The 16,150-nt window shown below is 33.4% G+C and overlaps 2 protein-coding genes across 2 annotated transcripts; one reads left to right on the forward strand and one right to left on the reverse strand.

Moving 5' to 3' along the window:
* LOC130813579 (E3 ubiquitin-protein ligase RSL1-like) lies at positions 1–2,588 on the forward strand. Its single transcript, XM_057679414.1, has 2 exons — positions 1–833; positions 2,552–2,588. The coding sequence occupies exons 1-2, from the start codon at positions 1–3 to the stop codon at positions 2,586–2,588; spliced, it is 870 nt and encodes a 289-aa protein (XP_057535397.1).
* LOC130813805 (AT-rich interactive domain-containing protein 4-like) lies at positions 2,399–14,169 on the reverse strand. Its single transcript, XM_057679693.1, has 15 exons — positions 13,216–14,169; positions 12,944–13,132; positions 10,237–10,290; positions 10,024–10,112; positions 8,283–8,559; positions 8,153–8,209; positions 7,660–7,691; positions 7,374–7,509; positions 7,116–7,289; positions 5,694–6,317; positions 5,155–5,292; positions 4,941–5,039; positions 4,356–4,456; positions 4,180–4,270; positions 2,399–3,254 (listed from the first exon to the last, which is right to left on the reverse strand). The coding sequence occupies exons 1-15, from the start codon at positions 13,369–13,371 to the stop codon at positions 3,129–3,131; spliced, it is 2,343 nt and encodes a 780-aa protein (XP_057535676.1). The 5' UTR covers positions 13,372–14,169; the 3' UTR covers positions 2,399–3,128.
* Between the last annotated feature and the right edge of the window lie 1,981 nt (positions 14,170–16,150).

Consider the following 16,150-nt stretch of genomic DNA (forward strand, 5'->3'; position numbering starts at 1 on the left):
ATGGCTTTTTTAGACGAAGACGGCATTGATTTATTTGTAGATGAAGCTTACCTTTTAGCCTTAATCAATGAAGAACCCATCCCCATTTCCGATGAAAAATACGCTCTTGAACTTACCCTTCAAGAAGCTATCTATTCTTCTTCTTCTTTTTCTCCTATCCCTCCTTTGCTTTTAAGTCCCAAAAAAAAGATTAAAACAGAGATCAAATCAGAGATCAAAACAGAGATCAAAACAGAGTATGATGAACAGTACAAAGAAATGGGTGAATCCTCTAAAACACACCTTATTTTCTGTGGAATTTGCATGGAACACAAATCCTATTCAGAAATATTCATGGGCTTATCAAAATGTACCCACACATTTTGCATTGATTGTGTTCTAAAATACATGGCATCAAAAATCAATGAAAATATTGGTTCAGTAAAATGCCCAGACCCGAAATGTAAACAAGTATTTGAACCCGAAAAATGTAGTTCAATTTTACCAAAAGAGATATTTGAGAGATGGGAAAATGCATTATTTGAAGCAATGATTCCTGGGTATCAGAAATTCTACTGTCCTTATAAAGATTGTTCTGCATTAATGGTTGATGATGGAGGAATAGAAGTGAGATCATCTGAGTGTCCTAGTTGTAAGAGATTGTTTTGTGCTCGTTGTCAGGTTCGTTGGCACGAGGGAATCACGTGTGAGGAGTTTGATGCTTTGGGGACAGATGAAAGGGATAAAGATGATGTTATGGTGTTTAAGATGGCTAAGGATAATAAGTGGAGAAGGTGCCCAAATTGTAGGATTCATATTGAGAAGACTCAAGGGTGTCAACATATGAGTTGCAGGTATGATTTCATCATTTTTTTATGTTTTTAATTGCATTTTTATGTTTTTATGTTAAATAATAAAGTCAATTAAAAGTTTAAGATGATGGTTAAGAATTTAACATATGCTATATATTCTAACACGTATTTTGGGCTTCTTATATCAGATTTAGAAACTAACTCAATTTAAATTTTAGCTAACAGTTAAGACCCTAAAATATGTTTCATATAGTCTAATAATTTCTTTGAAGTGCAAATAAGATAATAAATTAATGGTTTCTCTAACCTATATTCTGCAAGTCATATAAGATAAATTAACAGAATCTCTAAACTTTCTATTTTTGGTGATAGTTAATTGTAGTATTGATTTTATTATTTTGCATTTTTAGTTATAGGTTTATTGTAATGAAAAGACAACTAGTAGTAAATACAATATAAAATTTTGGGTCTTATCATAATTAGCGATTAATTATTATTAATTTTAAAAAAATATATATATTTAAATTTCACATAGTCCTCCATTATCAACTGTTATATATGCTCGTGGATTATATATATAAAATAATGTAATAACTAATAAATTATTTTATTTCGCATTAATTATTTGTGTTATAAATAAATAGGTGTGGTTATGAATTCTGCTATAATTGTGGAAGAAAATGGAGCTCTAGCCATCAGTCACAATGTTTATCATAAGCAAGCCAGGAGTCGTAGCTGAAGCGGCACTCATTATTTTTATTTTATTTTATTGCTTAAAAATTAAAATGTATGAATGCTGGATTTTATTATCTATGGTTTCATCTGCCTTTGACCCTTTGTTTTCTTTGTTTACATTTGAAACTTTTGTTATTGTATTTCCCATTGATGATTATATCTTTATTTTGAGAAATGTAATTCATACGCCTTTGAATGTCAATCTCAATTGAACCAATTTTGCAACAATTTCTTCTACCATAGTCTTTTACATGCTCCTATGATAGGTTAGGACATTACTCTTTTGTCCTTCTAAGATAGTAGTAAAAAGAGATATAACAACTTCTAAAGAAAATGTGAATATTTAATGATAAAAAAGATATAACGGCTTTTAAAGAAAATATGAATATTTAATGATAAAAAAAAGATATTATGAGTTATGTAGATAAAATTAAACGATTTAAAATATATAAATGAAATTAAAAAAGTAATGAACCCATATTAAGATAAAAATGATGTGAAATGAGAGAAACGACACAATAAAAAATAACGCTATATAAAAAAGATGAAATGAGTATTATTTGAGAAGGATACTTATAAATTTCACAAATGCTCCTTGTTGTGTACTACAAATAAAATTTTTAAACCAAAACATGTTTCAAATCAGCCTTATCAATGCATACTTTTTCCATTCTATATTACTTGTATTAAAGTAACTTTTTGCACTATTCGTCATTCTATAATAATTTTACATATTTCAATTATTATATGAGAAAAAAAAGTTATAAAAATATAATTATGTAGAATCTTGTTTTATTCATCTCGTTATATAATTTGATAATGTCAAATTTTTATAATTTTTAGTTATGTATAAATCTAGATATAAACGATCTAACAAACGCGTCGAATTATGCAAAAATATATATGGTGCAAATATTTTAAAACGTAGGAAGTATATAATAAAACCCTTATAGTACTAATAGGCAAATAAAATATATTTATTTCGTAGTACATCCGATGTCTATTACTCTGAATTCTATTGATAGTCTGAAGGCTAGTGCTCGAAGGAACATGACTTCTTAAAGCATAGTTAACCGTGGGAGACGTCAATTAATATTAATATTAATATTAACAAAAAATGGTGACAATGAAGATAAGGCACTGTACAGTTTACAGTGTTGTTGGGCACAGGAACACCATTATCAACATTAAGAATCAAAAGATGCATCGCTTTGATGATGCTACATCTACCTACATACAATCGTCATCTACCTACATACAATCGTTTCCTCTAATTATTTTACACTAAACCTCTCCTCCATACCTTTCCATTTAAATGAACTCCGCCAAGGCGCCAACCGCCATAGTATTAGCTCGTGGCACCTCCTCGTAAAAGGAAAACATAACCAACTAAACATTATGATTTACGATCCAAAAGTTGTGTCGCGATGAAGCTTTTGAGCTTCTTCTCTTCCTCGAATATTAGTTTTCAATCCTGTGTGTACTGCCTGCATATTCTACAGATTCCCATATATCTCCAAAGGCTGCCTTAATTTATCAACCATGGGATACCAAAAAAACCCTCACTAAATGAATAGAAATTAGAAAATAATTATAATATTATCACACATGTCTTGAATACGTTAAGCCCTCTGAATATCCATTTGAGGGCTTGTGCAACTTATTCCTGAAATTTGTCACACTGCAATGTGGACATATATACTCCAATCCATCTGTTTTTGCATAATCCTGTATATACCAAAACAAATACCATGGTTATGGCCTATGGCAAGTCAAAACTAGATTGATCACAAACATTAATCTTCCTGTCTTGTATGAGATTGTCTCACCATCAATCATAATCATATAATTAGCCCATTTGTCTAATTGATCATTTAAAATTGTAAATGACCACTTTAACACACTAAATACATATTTAAGTCAGCCTGATAGAGATGCTATCACAATGAGACCTTCCACCGTCTCATTTCACTATTTCACTAGTATAAAAAGAACACAAATTCTTGAATGAGACGGTCTCATGCTGACACCATCTATATTGGGCTGAGTCATGTACATTTAGCCTTGTTTTGGTACACTTTTATTGCACAGGAAACCGAATCGGGCAACGCAATCCGTTACTCTGTTTAATAAGTTTGGTTGGTTAAACGATTCCATTACTTGAAGGAAACAAATTCCCTTACATTGTTATCGCTTGAAAGCCATCGGTAACAAAGTAATATGATGTTTCATCACTCTTGTTGGAATGCAAATAAAGATTATTTTCAAATTTCTTTGCATATAGAATGGTTGAGGTTAAAGGAAAAGGCCACTGGAAAGTGGTAGAAGATCAAGAAATTTTTTTGTGACAAAATTTATTTTTATTTGTATACCACACTTTTGTTATAGAGAATTATAAGTGAATCCATTTTTATTTCCAACGCCAAACAATTAATAACATTAACCCTTAACATTACCATTACCCTTTCTTGCAAATCCTCCTTATTCCATTTCTACTTTTCATACCAAACACCCCTTAATGTGTTAAAATGATCACTTACAATTTTTGAAGTGATCAATTGAAGGGCTAATAAATATGGGCTCGTCTCATGATAAGACCGTATTATACAAGACGTCTAAAAAATTAAGCACTAGTTTGCACAATTTACGTTACCTTGAAAGCGCCAAGACCTTGCCGTCTATCACAACCAAAGTGGGCCCACTCTTTGCATATACCACAATTCACCCAGTCACCAGCTGCACTACTGTTAAAGTTTTGCAGAGAAATAAAAGTTAAACATGAACAAGAAAAAAGTTGCTAGAAATGGGAACTAATTATATAGCACATACCTGTGGCAAAGTAAGCAGCATTCTCCATCTACGTCGTCGTGTGCTAATTCATATTCCAACAGGTAAGTTTCGTAATGTCGTTTAAGTGTGTTTCCAACACCCTGTCAACATTGAAGCCAACAATAATGATTAAGATATTAAGCATAAGATTTTTAATGCAAGTGGCTCTACAATTGAGTATCATGTGACCCACGTGTGCCGCTACAGCACTGTATGTATAACTTAGAATGTTGGGCTTTCAGAAGAGGTGCCATTAGAAAAGTATTATTTGTATAATTGAATGTATAGATGTTCATTCAGATTATTGGGTTGATTTTGGATTAGGTGTTTCGGATCGGTTTGAAATTAGGTTCTGTGTCTATATTATTTTTTACATAATTGTAAATCATTTTTGAATCGGGTCATCAGATTCAATTACAAAGTCAGGTAAAATTCGAGTCATCAGATCTGTTTTGAACACTCTAGAATGCTGGGCTTTTAAAATAGATCATTATAGAAAACTGAGTAGTTACAAATGCCTCAAAATGTGTATGTTAAGAATTAAGATGAGTGTATGGACAAGATAATAATAGTTAGAGTACATACGGTCATTTTATTCGTGGCAGTATAGTTCCGCATCTTGGAGAAAACTTGCCCTTTCCAATTGATGCCGTTACCGACATGAAAGCCTCCTCTTGAAACAACCTGTAAGAGAAAACAGTGCAGCTTCATCTCTTAGACATATAGAAGACAAATAGGTCTACATTAAAATCCTACAACAAAATGCAGTTACACCGTGACAAATGAAACCGCAAAATACCTCTCTATACAAGTTGTATACATCCAGCCGCTTAGAGTTGAGGATGGCATCGGGGAACTCTGCAAGCCCACCTTGAGGAATGAGCCGAGTGTGCCCACGATGAAGAAGAAATTGCATAACATCTTTCAAGAATTCCTCCTGAAAATCAAATACATCAGCCTGATTCCAACCAAAATACAGAGCAATAAAATTATGCAAATAGTCCATTTCGGCATTTAAGTCTATATCCGACATTGCCATCATCCAACCAAAAAAATATAAAGCCTTACAAGTAATAACGCCTCAACTGAGAGGCGGAGCAAAGATTGACAAATTCTATGAACGCCCTGTGCATTTTTAAAAATTATGATATTTTTCTAACAATTTTGTATCATTTAACACCTAAAATATACCAACTAAAGAATATTTGAGGCCCCTATTTTTTCGGGGCCCTATGCGGTCGAACATGTTGAACATGCTCAGAACCTCCCATGCAGTGCCTCAACATATATTATTAAGTCAACGAGTTCTAGTTAGTTTAGGAAAACAGACTAGTTTACCTCAGAGCATAACTGGATAGGTGGTCTACCACAACCATGTTTCTTCAGAGGAATCGAATTTAAAGTTATAATCGGCTTGGTCTGATATGCATTTGAAGCTCTTCTGTTTGGTGCAGCACTTAATGCAAAGACACTATTCTTTGTTAGTGGAACAGTAGGCAAACTAGGTTTAACTTGTCCTGTGTCATAATTATCTGTGGGCACTATGCCCGAAAAGGGTATCTTAGTTTGAGGTATGGGCCTCATTGCCGCTACATTTAACTTATGCCGGATGGGTGCAACAGGAGTATAAGCCCCATTAAAACATCGAGTTTCTTTATCTTCCAGCTTAGATCTTTTCATACCCACTTGATTTTCAGAAAGCAAACTGTTATGTGAACAAGGGCTTGATCCTTCACCTCGTTCAGAAATCTTTCTGCTTGGAGGGGGTGGTCTCAACCAACTCGGTGGAGTAATGAGATCACTGTTAAGTGGATGCTGATCTTTATCTTTTCTCGTACAGAAAAACAGAAGGCGTTCAGCGTCATCTTTCTGAAATGAAGCAACAGCCAGTCCTTGAATGCTTGCAACACCAAGGGCTACCAGACTACGGTAAGAACTTTCGGGTGCTAGCTGCCGCAATACCTAGAAATAGTATGAAACAGAAAACTTCAGGAAACAAAGATATATTTGGAGTTTGGACCATAGTTACATGGAACGTGGAAGGTGGCCACGTTCTGCGCCAGGAACGTCTGTCCCCAATCACCACGAAATGCGACCCAAATCACTAACGGTGACGTTCCAGTGTAGAAGACATGTTTTAAAATGTATTTTGACCCTCATTTACAAAGGAAAAAGGAGGAGAAAACGAGATGAAACCTAGAAAACTTAAAAATTTCCACTGAAAACCAATTTCTTAAAGCAAAAAAACATTTTAATTTAATTTTATTTTCAAATATATTTTTTATACATAATGTATCTCGTATCCTATCATTCCCGAGTCAATCTAGGTTACGTTTCTTGTTCCTGTTCCTGTTCCCGTTCCCCATTCCAAACCGAATGTCGTTCCTGGTAACTATGGTACGATAGCACAAAAATTCAACTTTGAGCTCCGAGAACAAAAAAAGCATGCTCCAGCAGATATAAACGTGTAAACTCGTGGAAACCAAATCTTACTCCATAAGGTCCATGATAATTAGGCCAACAGCCTCATATCGCAACCAGGAAAGTATACTTAATATGCCACTTCAGAACTCAGATATTATCAATGAGAAAGATTCATGTATCTATCGGCTTATAATATTCATTAGCCAAAAGACTGTCTGATGTCATAGTTACTTGATGAGTTCGATAGTTCAATTTTTTAAAAATAAAATAAACAAACAAAATAAATCTTCAGAGAAAAGAGGCATATATGAATGAGCGAGGGTCTAAATCAAAAACCTGCAGGGTCCAAGAAGGTGCTTTCAAGCATACTTCAAAAACTGTTGCTCCACAAGCAATTGAGACGGATGTTCGAGGCTCAAACGAAGGTGGTTTATTTTCTTCGAAAGAAGATATTGCCTGTATGAGCTGATTTCTTTCAACGGCCTCCTTCTTTATATGTTTTTCCAATTGCTGTGAATTCAATGCACAAAGTATTAATACAGTCTGCTAAGAATCAGCAAGCAAACAACGCGTAACAATGAAAAAAAGGTAAACCTGATCATCAAAACAAGTCTGTGCACTTCCAGACACCAAAAGAGAGATATGAGCTGCGGTACACGTAGAAATATCACATTTCATGGTCACAACACCACGTGAGAATGTTGCTGCCTGCTGTGGTGGCGGTGGGGCACTGTAAACATTCAAATAGCAACATAAATTATTCACAAAAGGTTCAAATTTTGTTACCACTCAATTGCAATTCAGCCTTACCCAAACCCCCAAATAAAGTAAAGATGAAATTATCACACTTAGCATTGACAAAATAAACAGCAAGGCATACCTAAAACGGTTCTGAAGCTTGCTTCCACGCATCTGGAGGAATACAAGGACAAGAGGCAACATGATTTAGCATTCATTAGACAAAATATTGAGCTTAATACGCCAATACAGAAAACAAGCAAGCACTTCTAGTTTTTGGGGGTCCCGAATGGCCAATAGTAGGGCCTAATGGAATTCTGCATATTACAGAGCATATTTGCTAATGGAGTTGTGATATGAGATAAAAGCAACAATAACATTTTGGACGATTGTCTAATGTACAAGGTTGCAATAAGATGTTGCTTGAGCAAGTTTCAATGCAAAGTTATCATAGTAAAGTATGTAGAGTCTGATGGTTATATCGTAAAAGGTGACCTACATTGGCACTAAAATGAAATTCCATGGCCCATGCTTATGCAAGGACAAATGTGGGGTAGCATGAGAAAACGACTAAATGAGTAAAGAATGGGATCCAGACACTATCTACGATTAAAAAATTCCGTGATTTGACATACTTCTATTCCCAAAAGAGCATTCAGTCCATCTTCCAAGCATCCCAACAAATATGCATCCTGGAAAAGAACAACCTAGATAAGAGAAATGTCAATTTCATGACCATGAAACAAGAAGGTTTTAAAAACTCACCAATGAGCATGCAACCCCACATATCAGAAATCTCACGCTCACATCATCATCATGGATCTTTACAGAAGATAGATTACTTTCAAAGTCATCTTCTTCTTCGCCATCATCAACCTCGGGCAAACCAACTTCAATGATAGGAGCCTCGCCGAGAAGAGAAGGACCAAGTTTACCACCAGACTTTTGGCTGTTTCGTGGAAGCACAGAATTGTTTCGGATGCAATGAAGTCTAAATGATGCATGTGCCAGTTGGAAAGCATCCCAGGTATGGCATGGGGAACTGCAAAGAAAGAAGATTCACCAAATTTTCTCTAATGATTCAACACGCATTAGCAAAAAGCACAACACAATCAGGTACGTCTACATTCATTCAGTTATGCACAGCAAAGACATAATTCATATTTGCATACTTTTAAGGGAATTAACCTTCCTAAACCTTGATCATAGCTTCAATGAATGGGTATGGTGATGATGATGATGATGATGGGGGAATTACCCTAATTGGTGTCCAAAATGTGGTTCTTTATTATTCAATCCACCAATTATGTCTATCACAAACTCCATAGAAAACAAATAATCATATTATACACTACTTCATCTAGGCCACAAGAGACATCAATATATATCTATCAATGAGATACATCCATGGAAAAAAAATTCGTGGTTGTAGATGCATTTGCGGAAACGGTTATAACAGAGTAATAACGCGAATCGTGGCCCATATGATGAGAATTTTTGGAAAAGAGAACAATTAAGGGGAGTTTTGATCTTAATTGCATTTTTATTGTTGAACTACTATCATTATGTACTATGTCTATAGTTATTATAATTGCACTATATGAGGACTTTTAGTGTATAATTAGTCAACTAATCAATTAATTAGTTTCTTTAAAAACTATAAATCATGAGTAACAAAAATTTAAGTGATCTTAATAATTAAAGTTGATGGGTATTAATGAAATTTTAACAAGGAGACAAATAACATTGTAAAGGTGAAATATAATTGTAACGGTGAAATAACGGGCATTACACTTTAACGGTCAACACGACGTTTTGACCGTGAAAATTCATGCACTATTATATAACAAGATTTAACGTCGCAGCAACTCTCAAACATGTTACATAACAGGCATTAGGTCATGTCGTGGAGAAGTTTATATTCCATGGATACATCAGTAGAAAACATCATGAAACCATTTAGTAGGTATGGACAAATAAAAGGAAACTATGCTATTAAGGCCACAATGGCAGGAAAAATGTTCAATTGATGACTTAATTCATCAATATAAATATACTTTATTAATCATTTATGAGTGGGAAATAAAAATAATAGATATCAATCAATATAGAAAATCTTTTAGCATAAATAAACTCAACATAAAATATCATGGAATGAAAAAAGAAAGCTCTAGAGTTTGACAAGCAACTATACCCTTACGTAATGTTGGGAGAAAAAACATCACTCAATAAATTGAGACATCAATTATTAAAATGACATTTTACCAACAGTTCAGCTAATTATTATATCCAATATTCAGTTAGTTAATCAAAATCATCAGAAATTTGTTTATTGAACTTACCCAAGCAGCCTATTTTATCTTATATTTTGAATTATAGTAACCACAAATGCATTTAAACGAGATATGCTCAACATCATATTTATCCAGAAACTTGTGTGCACTGATATCTCCGTATACTCAAGGGAAAAAAGTATCAATAATACAGTTTCAAGTAAAAGTAATACCTCTGTACAACTGAAAAAAATGCGTGCCGGAAATGAGCAGCAGCAAAACTAGTAAATGCATTCTGCCATAATATGACATATGGAACTCCCTGCCAAAATAGGGGATACCGAGTCTTAGTCAACAAAATAACATTGTATTGGTAAACAAAGCTCTTGGGCAGCAAAATGACATGAGTTGAGAAACGAATTATGCAGCTTAATTTTTTCCCTCACCTTAGAATGAATAGCGTCTGCCAACATTTCAGCATTTGGGATCTCTAGATAAACCTGCAAAAAGACATTAATGAATATCAAATTATGTGCAATGATAATCTCTTTGTTCAAAACTCCGTCTATGAGTGGTCATCGCTCATTATAATCCATGAGTGGATAAAAGAGAAGCGTGATAGGTTTATGACAACCAACTCAATAAAACCTAGTCACATCCCATGATCACATATTCGATCGGCGATCTTTTGGGACTAAGACTTTGGCATTGTGGTAGACTGGTAGTATCCACAAACAAAAACAACCAAAATGGTTTGATAAGGGTTGGGGAATTCTAGATGCATGAAATCAGTAACACTACTATTAACAGGTTGGAGAGCCTTCATTATCAATATAATCTTGTTGCTATTTGCCGCTAAAAAAAAGAAATGGGAAGTCTAAATGAATAAAACTTTTTAACTAACCAAGAGTCTTGGAAATTGATTTTTAAGTACAATCAAGTTTCAACCAGAAACACCCTCTTTACCATTACAAGGGTAAAGCCGCATGACATCCAACATCCCCTTACCCTGCCATGACAAGGGCAAATCTAGTGGCATTGATATAATGTTATCACTAATGTTGAATCTTTACATAGATATGTTATTTAACTCGACACAAGCATTTGAGCAAACATTTACAAGTTCTTAGTAACCACAAACATCAAATGATCCATGAAGTCTTGTCCAACTAGTTCTCCACATCAAAAGCTCTTCTTGCACAACCTTGGCATCACGTGGTTACAAAAGGAATTATGTTGATCCCTAGAAGCCCATTTGTTTATGCTATTGGGTTTTTTTTTTTTTTTATCATAGATCACTAAGTAATAGGACTCGGGTTCTCCTATTTGACACAAGTATCCCATTGTTAGACTCGTTCATTGCAGGCAAAGTATGTATTTTTATATTATAAATAAAGTATCAAAGTATCCTACTCATGTCTTAGTGTTGAAGATCCAACACGGATAACAAAGGTAAATTGTTAGTCCAAGGATGAGTTCGTATGGTTAAGGAAGCAATTAAGTTGATGCCTAACGGTCCATTTTTTTTATAGTAATGGGCTTTATGTAACAGATCGCTAAGTTACTAGGACTCTATAACTCATATCCAACACGAGTAAGTGTCTAATCATTAGACTAGATCGATTTATGCAAAAAAGAATCTCATATGTTTTATCAAATATGAAATGAAGTATCAACTTGACATGCTATTTTCTAGTTTTGAAGACCCAACAAGGTTAATATTGGGATGGTTAATCCCACATCGATGAATTTAAGATGGCGTGCACGCTTTATAAGTTAGGGAAATTCTACATGGTAGCATACACTTTTCATGAAACGCCAGTGGTAGCACTTTTGTAAGATTTTTCCACATGGTAGCATCCAGTTTATGCACTATCTAACTGCCGTAGCATTTTCCGTTAAATTCTTGTTAATTTCCTTTTAATTCATCATTTTGTAAGATTTTTCCACATGGTAGCATGCATTTTTTGCTCTCAAATATTTAATTCACCATTTTAACGTTTAATTCACCGATTAATTTATCAACGCTCTTAAATGTTGTAACGATTAAGTGGATATGTATTAGTGCTTGGAATGCACCTTTACCTTTGAGCTTATAAAATGCGCCTTTTGAATTATTTATGAGTGTTTGTAATGCACCTTTAGAACTTTATAATGCCAATAATTTGAATGAAAATAAAATTGTTACAACATTTAAGGGCGTTAATAAATTAATCGGTGAATTAAACGTTAAAATGGTGAATTAAACATTTGAGAGCAAAAATTGGATGCTACCATGTAGAAAAATCTTACAAAATAATGAATTAAACAGAAATTGACAAGAATTTAACGGAAAATGCTAAGGCAATTAGATAGTGCATAAACTGGATGCTACCATGTGGAAAAATCTTACAAAAGTGCTACTACTGGCGTTTTCATGAAAACTAGATGCTACCATGTAGAATTTCCCTATAAGTTATTAAAGTCTTTCCTCCCATTGCCATATGGATTGAGATGATACCTCCTTAACTTATGGAGTGTGTGCACCTCGTTTTTCTCGATTATTTGTTGGCATTCACAATAAGTCCAGCTAAAGGTATCATGGTATCCGAGCCGATAGTTTGATCAAAAATTAAAAAATAGTAGATGCGAAAAGAATGGCGTTTCTACTCTAACTAATTACTCCCCCATACAAACTTGGCGGGGGTTTGCATGTGAAGGGGTGTTGGGATGATTTATCCTATACCAAAAAATTAAAGATGATGTGCATACTTTATAGGTTATTGGAGCCCTTTCTCCCATCGCAATATGGTTTTGGGATGGAATCTTTTTAACTTATGGAGTGTGCACCTCGTATTTTACCGATTATTTGCTGACATTTACAAAAAGCCCAAATAGTCCAAGTAGTGATGCACTCGGCCAGAAACAACAAAAATTTTACTTAATGCTAACTATGGACAATTAAAGCTAAAGGTCCACTAATACACTCAGATTCTAAGAAACACAAGCGTATAAAGTGTAAATCAGCCACAAACAATGTCTTCTATTATAAATAAATGACCCTTATCTCTTAATCGACAACATATTACAATAATTACCATTGTTAAAATCAAAACACAAATCAATTTTATAACACAATCACAAAAACTACAAAACTATATGAAATTCACGTACCATGGTAGGCAATACATGACTAAAAACCTCAGCCACCACTTCAACATTAGAAATAACAACACCATCCCACACTAAGGACCCAATTTCATCATTTGGCAATAGCTGCCCTTGTAAATACACCATGTTTGGCTTCCATGATTCAAGGGTTCTTCCAAACTCATCCAAGCTTGGGTTTTTCAATGTCCTGATCTGCAAATTATTAAAAAGCAAACAACACTGATTTTAATACCAAAAACATACAAGATGTAATTCGAAATAGATTCAGACTATACCTCTAACCGGCTAGAAGATGCTAGCTCAGGAAAAGGATACCTTAATCGATCCTTGGTTTCGCCTATCCCAACCTTACTATCACAAACAACTGCAAGAACACTGCAATTTTGCTTCAAACTCCCTTGAATATTGCCATTACTGCTACAATTCAGCATCTTTTATCACACAACTTTAAAGAGGCAAAAAAAAAAACAGGGAACTACTATTTTTCAGCAATCACTTTTTCCCAATGATATATATTCAATTCTTCAACTAATAAATTTCCTAAATCCTCCATTGCTAAACTACCAATAAAATCCAGACATACAATCCAAACCCCCTTTCCAAAAGTTAAAAATTCAAATCAGAAACCGACAATTGCAAATAAAATTGTCTCCTCAAATTTGATCAGGGGTTGGGCGAAAAATGCAAAGTTAGGGTTTTCAAAAATCGAAAGTTGGGTAAAAAGGGAAAAAGATTGAATTAATAACCCAGCAAAATTTTGAAGTGTCACTGACTCTGCCGGTGATTAATAACCGGCGGCGAAGAAATTAGTGTCGGTCAAAAGGTAAAAAAGGGGAAGAAATTTGGGATTCTTGAGAGGAGAGAGAAAAGAATTGATATTAGGGATTGTAAATTGTGGATCGAAATTGAAGACGAGGATGAAATTAAAGAATAAGAATTTTTGCTTCTTTTTTGTATACCCGAACCCGATTAAAGAACCCACTTGGAAAATATCTATCAACTGATTGATGACTCCTAAAAAGTTGGAAATTCTTTCTAATCAACAATTATTATCTTGTTTTAGTTCATTTTTTCTGTGTTTTGATCTCGTATTAGAATTTGACCAATTTTAAAATAGACCTCAGTCATTGCGTTTGATTGGGATTTGGACAACCGCATTTTGGAGAAGGGAGAAACTCCTTTGCAACAATTTGCAATTGCTTCCTTGATTTCTTCATTCTTGACAATTTTCAGAAATCTTTAAATCAAAGTTACTCTTGTTTCATCTCAAAAAAAAAAAAAAAAAGTTACTTGTGTTTTTTTTTTTTTCATTTAAAAAAAAAAGTTACTCCTGTTTTTAAATAACCATTATTATCTACCTATGAAGCCTGTTTTTTTTAAGAAAGCGATTAGTTGATAATCAAACCTAAAATTTTACGTGAAGAAAGTAATACTCAATATTAAATCATAGCCTTTTTCCTTAAACAAATTTATATAAATTTTTTTGTTTTGTTTGTTGATTAAACAACCCCTAATTGATTTTCCTTTTGTTATTCAAAATAAGGTTCACTTTGGAGATTTTTCACAAAAAACTTAAACAAAATAATTTGGGGTGGCTTTTAGGTGAAGATCGAGGATCAAGACATTCTTTTAAACTATTTGTAATCATTATATTTGATATATTTTGCTCGAGAAAATCTTAAATTGAGTTATTATGCAGTAAAATGCTGTGCACTAGCCTTAGATATTAAATCAGTCGTATGATTAATAGTATTAAGAAAAATATTAGAAAATACATATTCTATATCACCTTTTGCAAAAATAACTAACTATTTTATGTTATTTTTTTTTTGCGAAAAACTACCTTATATGATCAAAACGTATCCAAAACACTAACAGGTGACGGAATCTATTTGTTGACCGTTAAGTTTTTTTTGACCAAACACGTTTTTTCCAAATGATGTTACTAAGTGTATATTTCCCTCCATATTTGTTCTATTTATCCCTTCAATTTTATATCTTCCCCCTTTTCTCTTTCCTTATTAATTGAGCCCCTTTACCATGTTTTGAAGCAGATTCAACCCATGTTATTACCTAGCTCTCCCATCTGCTTCCTTGTTTTGCTGCATATACACGATGCCTTCATCTTCTTCAACAAAAAATTCCAAGGTTGATAATGATATCAATGCAGCTTGAGCCAATTGCATGACTTAAATACTAATTAATGTTCTATAATACAAATAAGTTCTTATAATACAATAAAGGCTTCAAAAGTAACCACTTAAATACTAATTAAAGTTGACTACAATGGAAATATTAACTACATAAACATAACAGAATTTGAGAATAACAAACTTAAACTTGACTACTTTGATCTACTACATTATGTGATCCACTTGCTAAGAAATCAGGGATTTTCCTATCATACTTGATTTATTCCCTCTCATCAAACAATGTAATCTCATACCTCTTGTACCATATTTTACCTTGAATGAATTGTTGCAGGCATAGGTTAACTCCATGAAAAAGTAAGAGCTAAGAGAATGGAAGGAATAAACTATGGAGAGCAGAGTAATTGTCACTTAAGCGCAATTAGTAACATCACGTGCAAAAAAAATAGGATAGATAGATTTTTACGTACATTTTGGTCATATAACATAGATTTTTGCAAAAAAAAAAAAAAAAAAAAAAAGAATAGGCAGTGTTTTTTTTTTTGCAAAATGTGGTCTAAAATAGGTAGTTTTTTTTCATAATTTTTCTTAATATTTAACAAGTCATAATCGGTGGATAATTTTTTTATTTGTCTACTACTAATTAATTAGCTAATTAGAAATGGTAGTAGTTAGAGCTATCCTAATGGTGAGAATATTTTATTTGAATGGAAATTTTTTGAGTGGAAATGCATCCCACTAATGAATACCCAACACAAATGTTTTTAAAATATCACCCAATGGGGGGAAATTTTTGAGATTTCATCACAGTGGGCACATTAGTAATAAAAAAATACATTTATTTTTCTATTTTTCTGAATTTTAAAGGCTAACAAAAAAAATTAAAATTGACAAAAATAAAAATGGGACAATTGATATGATTTTGCCAAATAAAAAAATGTGACAACTAAATTGGTTCGGAGGAAGTATCTCTTAAGAAAGAGTATTGTTGGGATCATGGGGTATGTCCTTGCCATCAAGTTTATCTAGCAATAAAACTACTCTTAAAATGCCTTTTAAT

The sequence above is a fragment of the Amaranthus tricolor genome, chromosome 5 (assembly GCF_026212465.1).
Source record: "Amaranthus tricolor cultivar Red isolate AtriRed21 chromosome 5, ASM2621246v1, whole genome shotgun sequence".
NCBI classification, from domain to species: domain Eukaryota; kingdom Viridiplantae; phylum Streptophyta; class Magnoliopsida; order Caryophyllales; family Amaranthaceae; genus Amaranthus; species Amaranthus tricolor.

Coding starts and splice junctions, on each gene's coding strand:
- LOC130813579 (XM_057679414.1), top strand. CDS start 1: ATGGCTTTTTTAGACGAAGACGGCATTGATTTATTTGTAGATGAAGCT. Junction 834..2,551: donor TGTCAACATATGAGTTGCAG/GTATGATTTCAT, acceptor TTCTATTGATAG/TCTGAAGGCTAGTGCTCGAA.
- LOC130813805 (XM_057679693.1), bottom strand. CDS start 13,371: ATGCTGAATTGTAGCAGTAATGGCAATATTCAAGGGAGTTTGAAGCAA. Junction 10,113..10,236: donor CAGACGCTATTCATTCTAAG/GTGAGGGAAAAA, acceptor CTATTTTGGCAG/GGAGTTCCATATGTCATATT. Junction 8,560..10,023: donor TTTTTTTCAGTTGTACAGAG/GTATTACTTTTA, acceptor CTTTCTTTGCAG/TTCCCCATGCCATACCTGGG.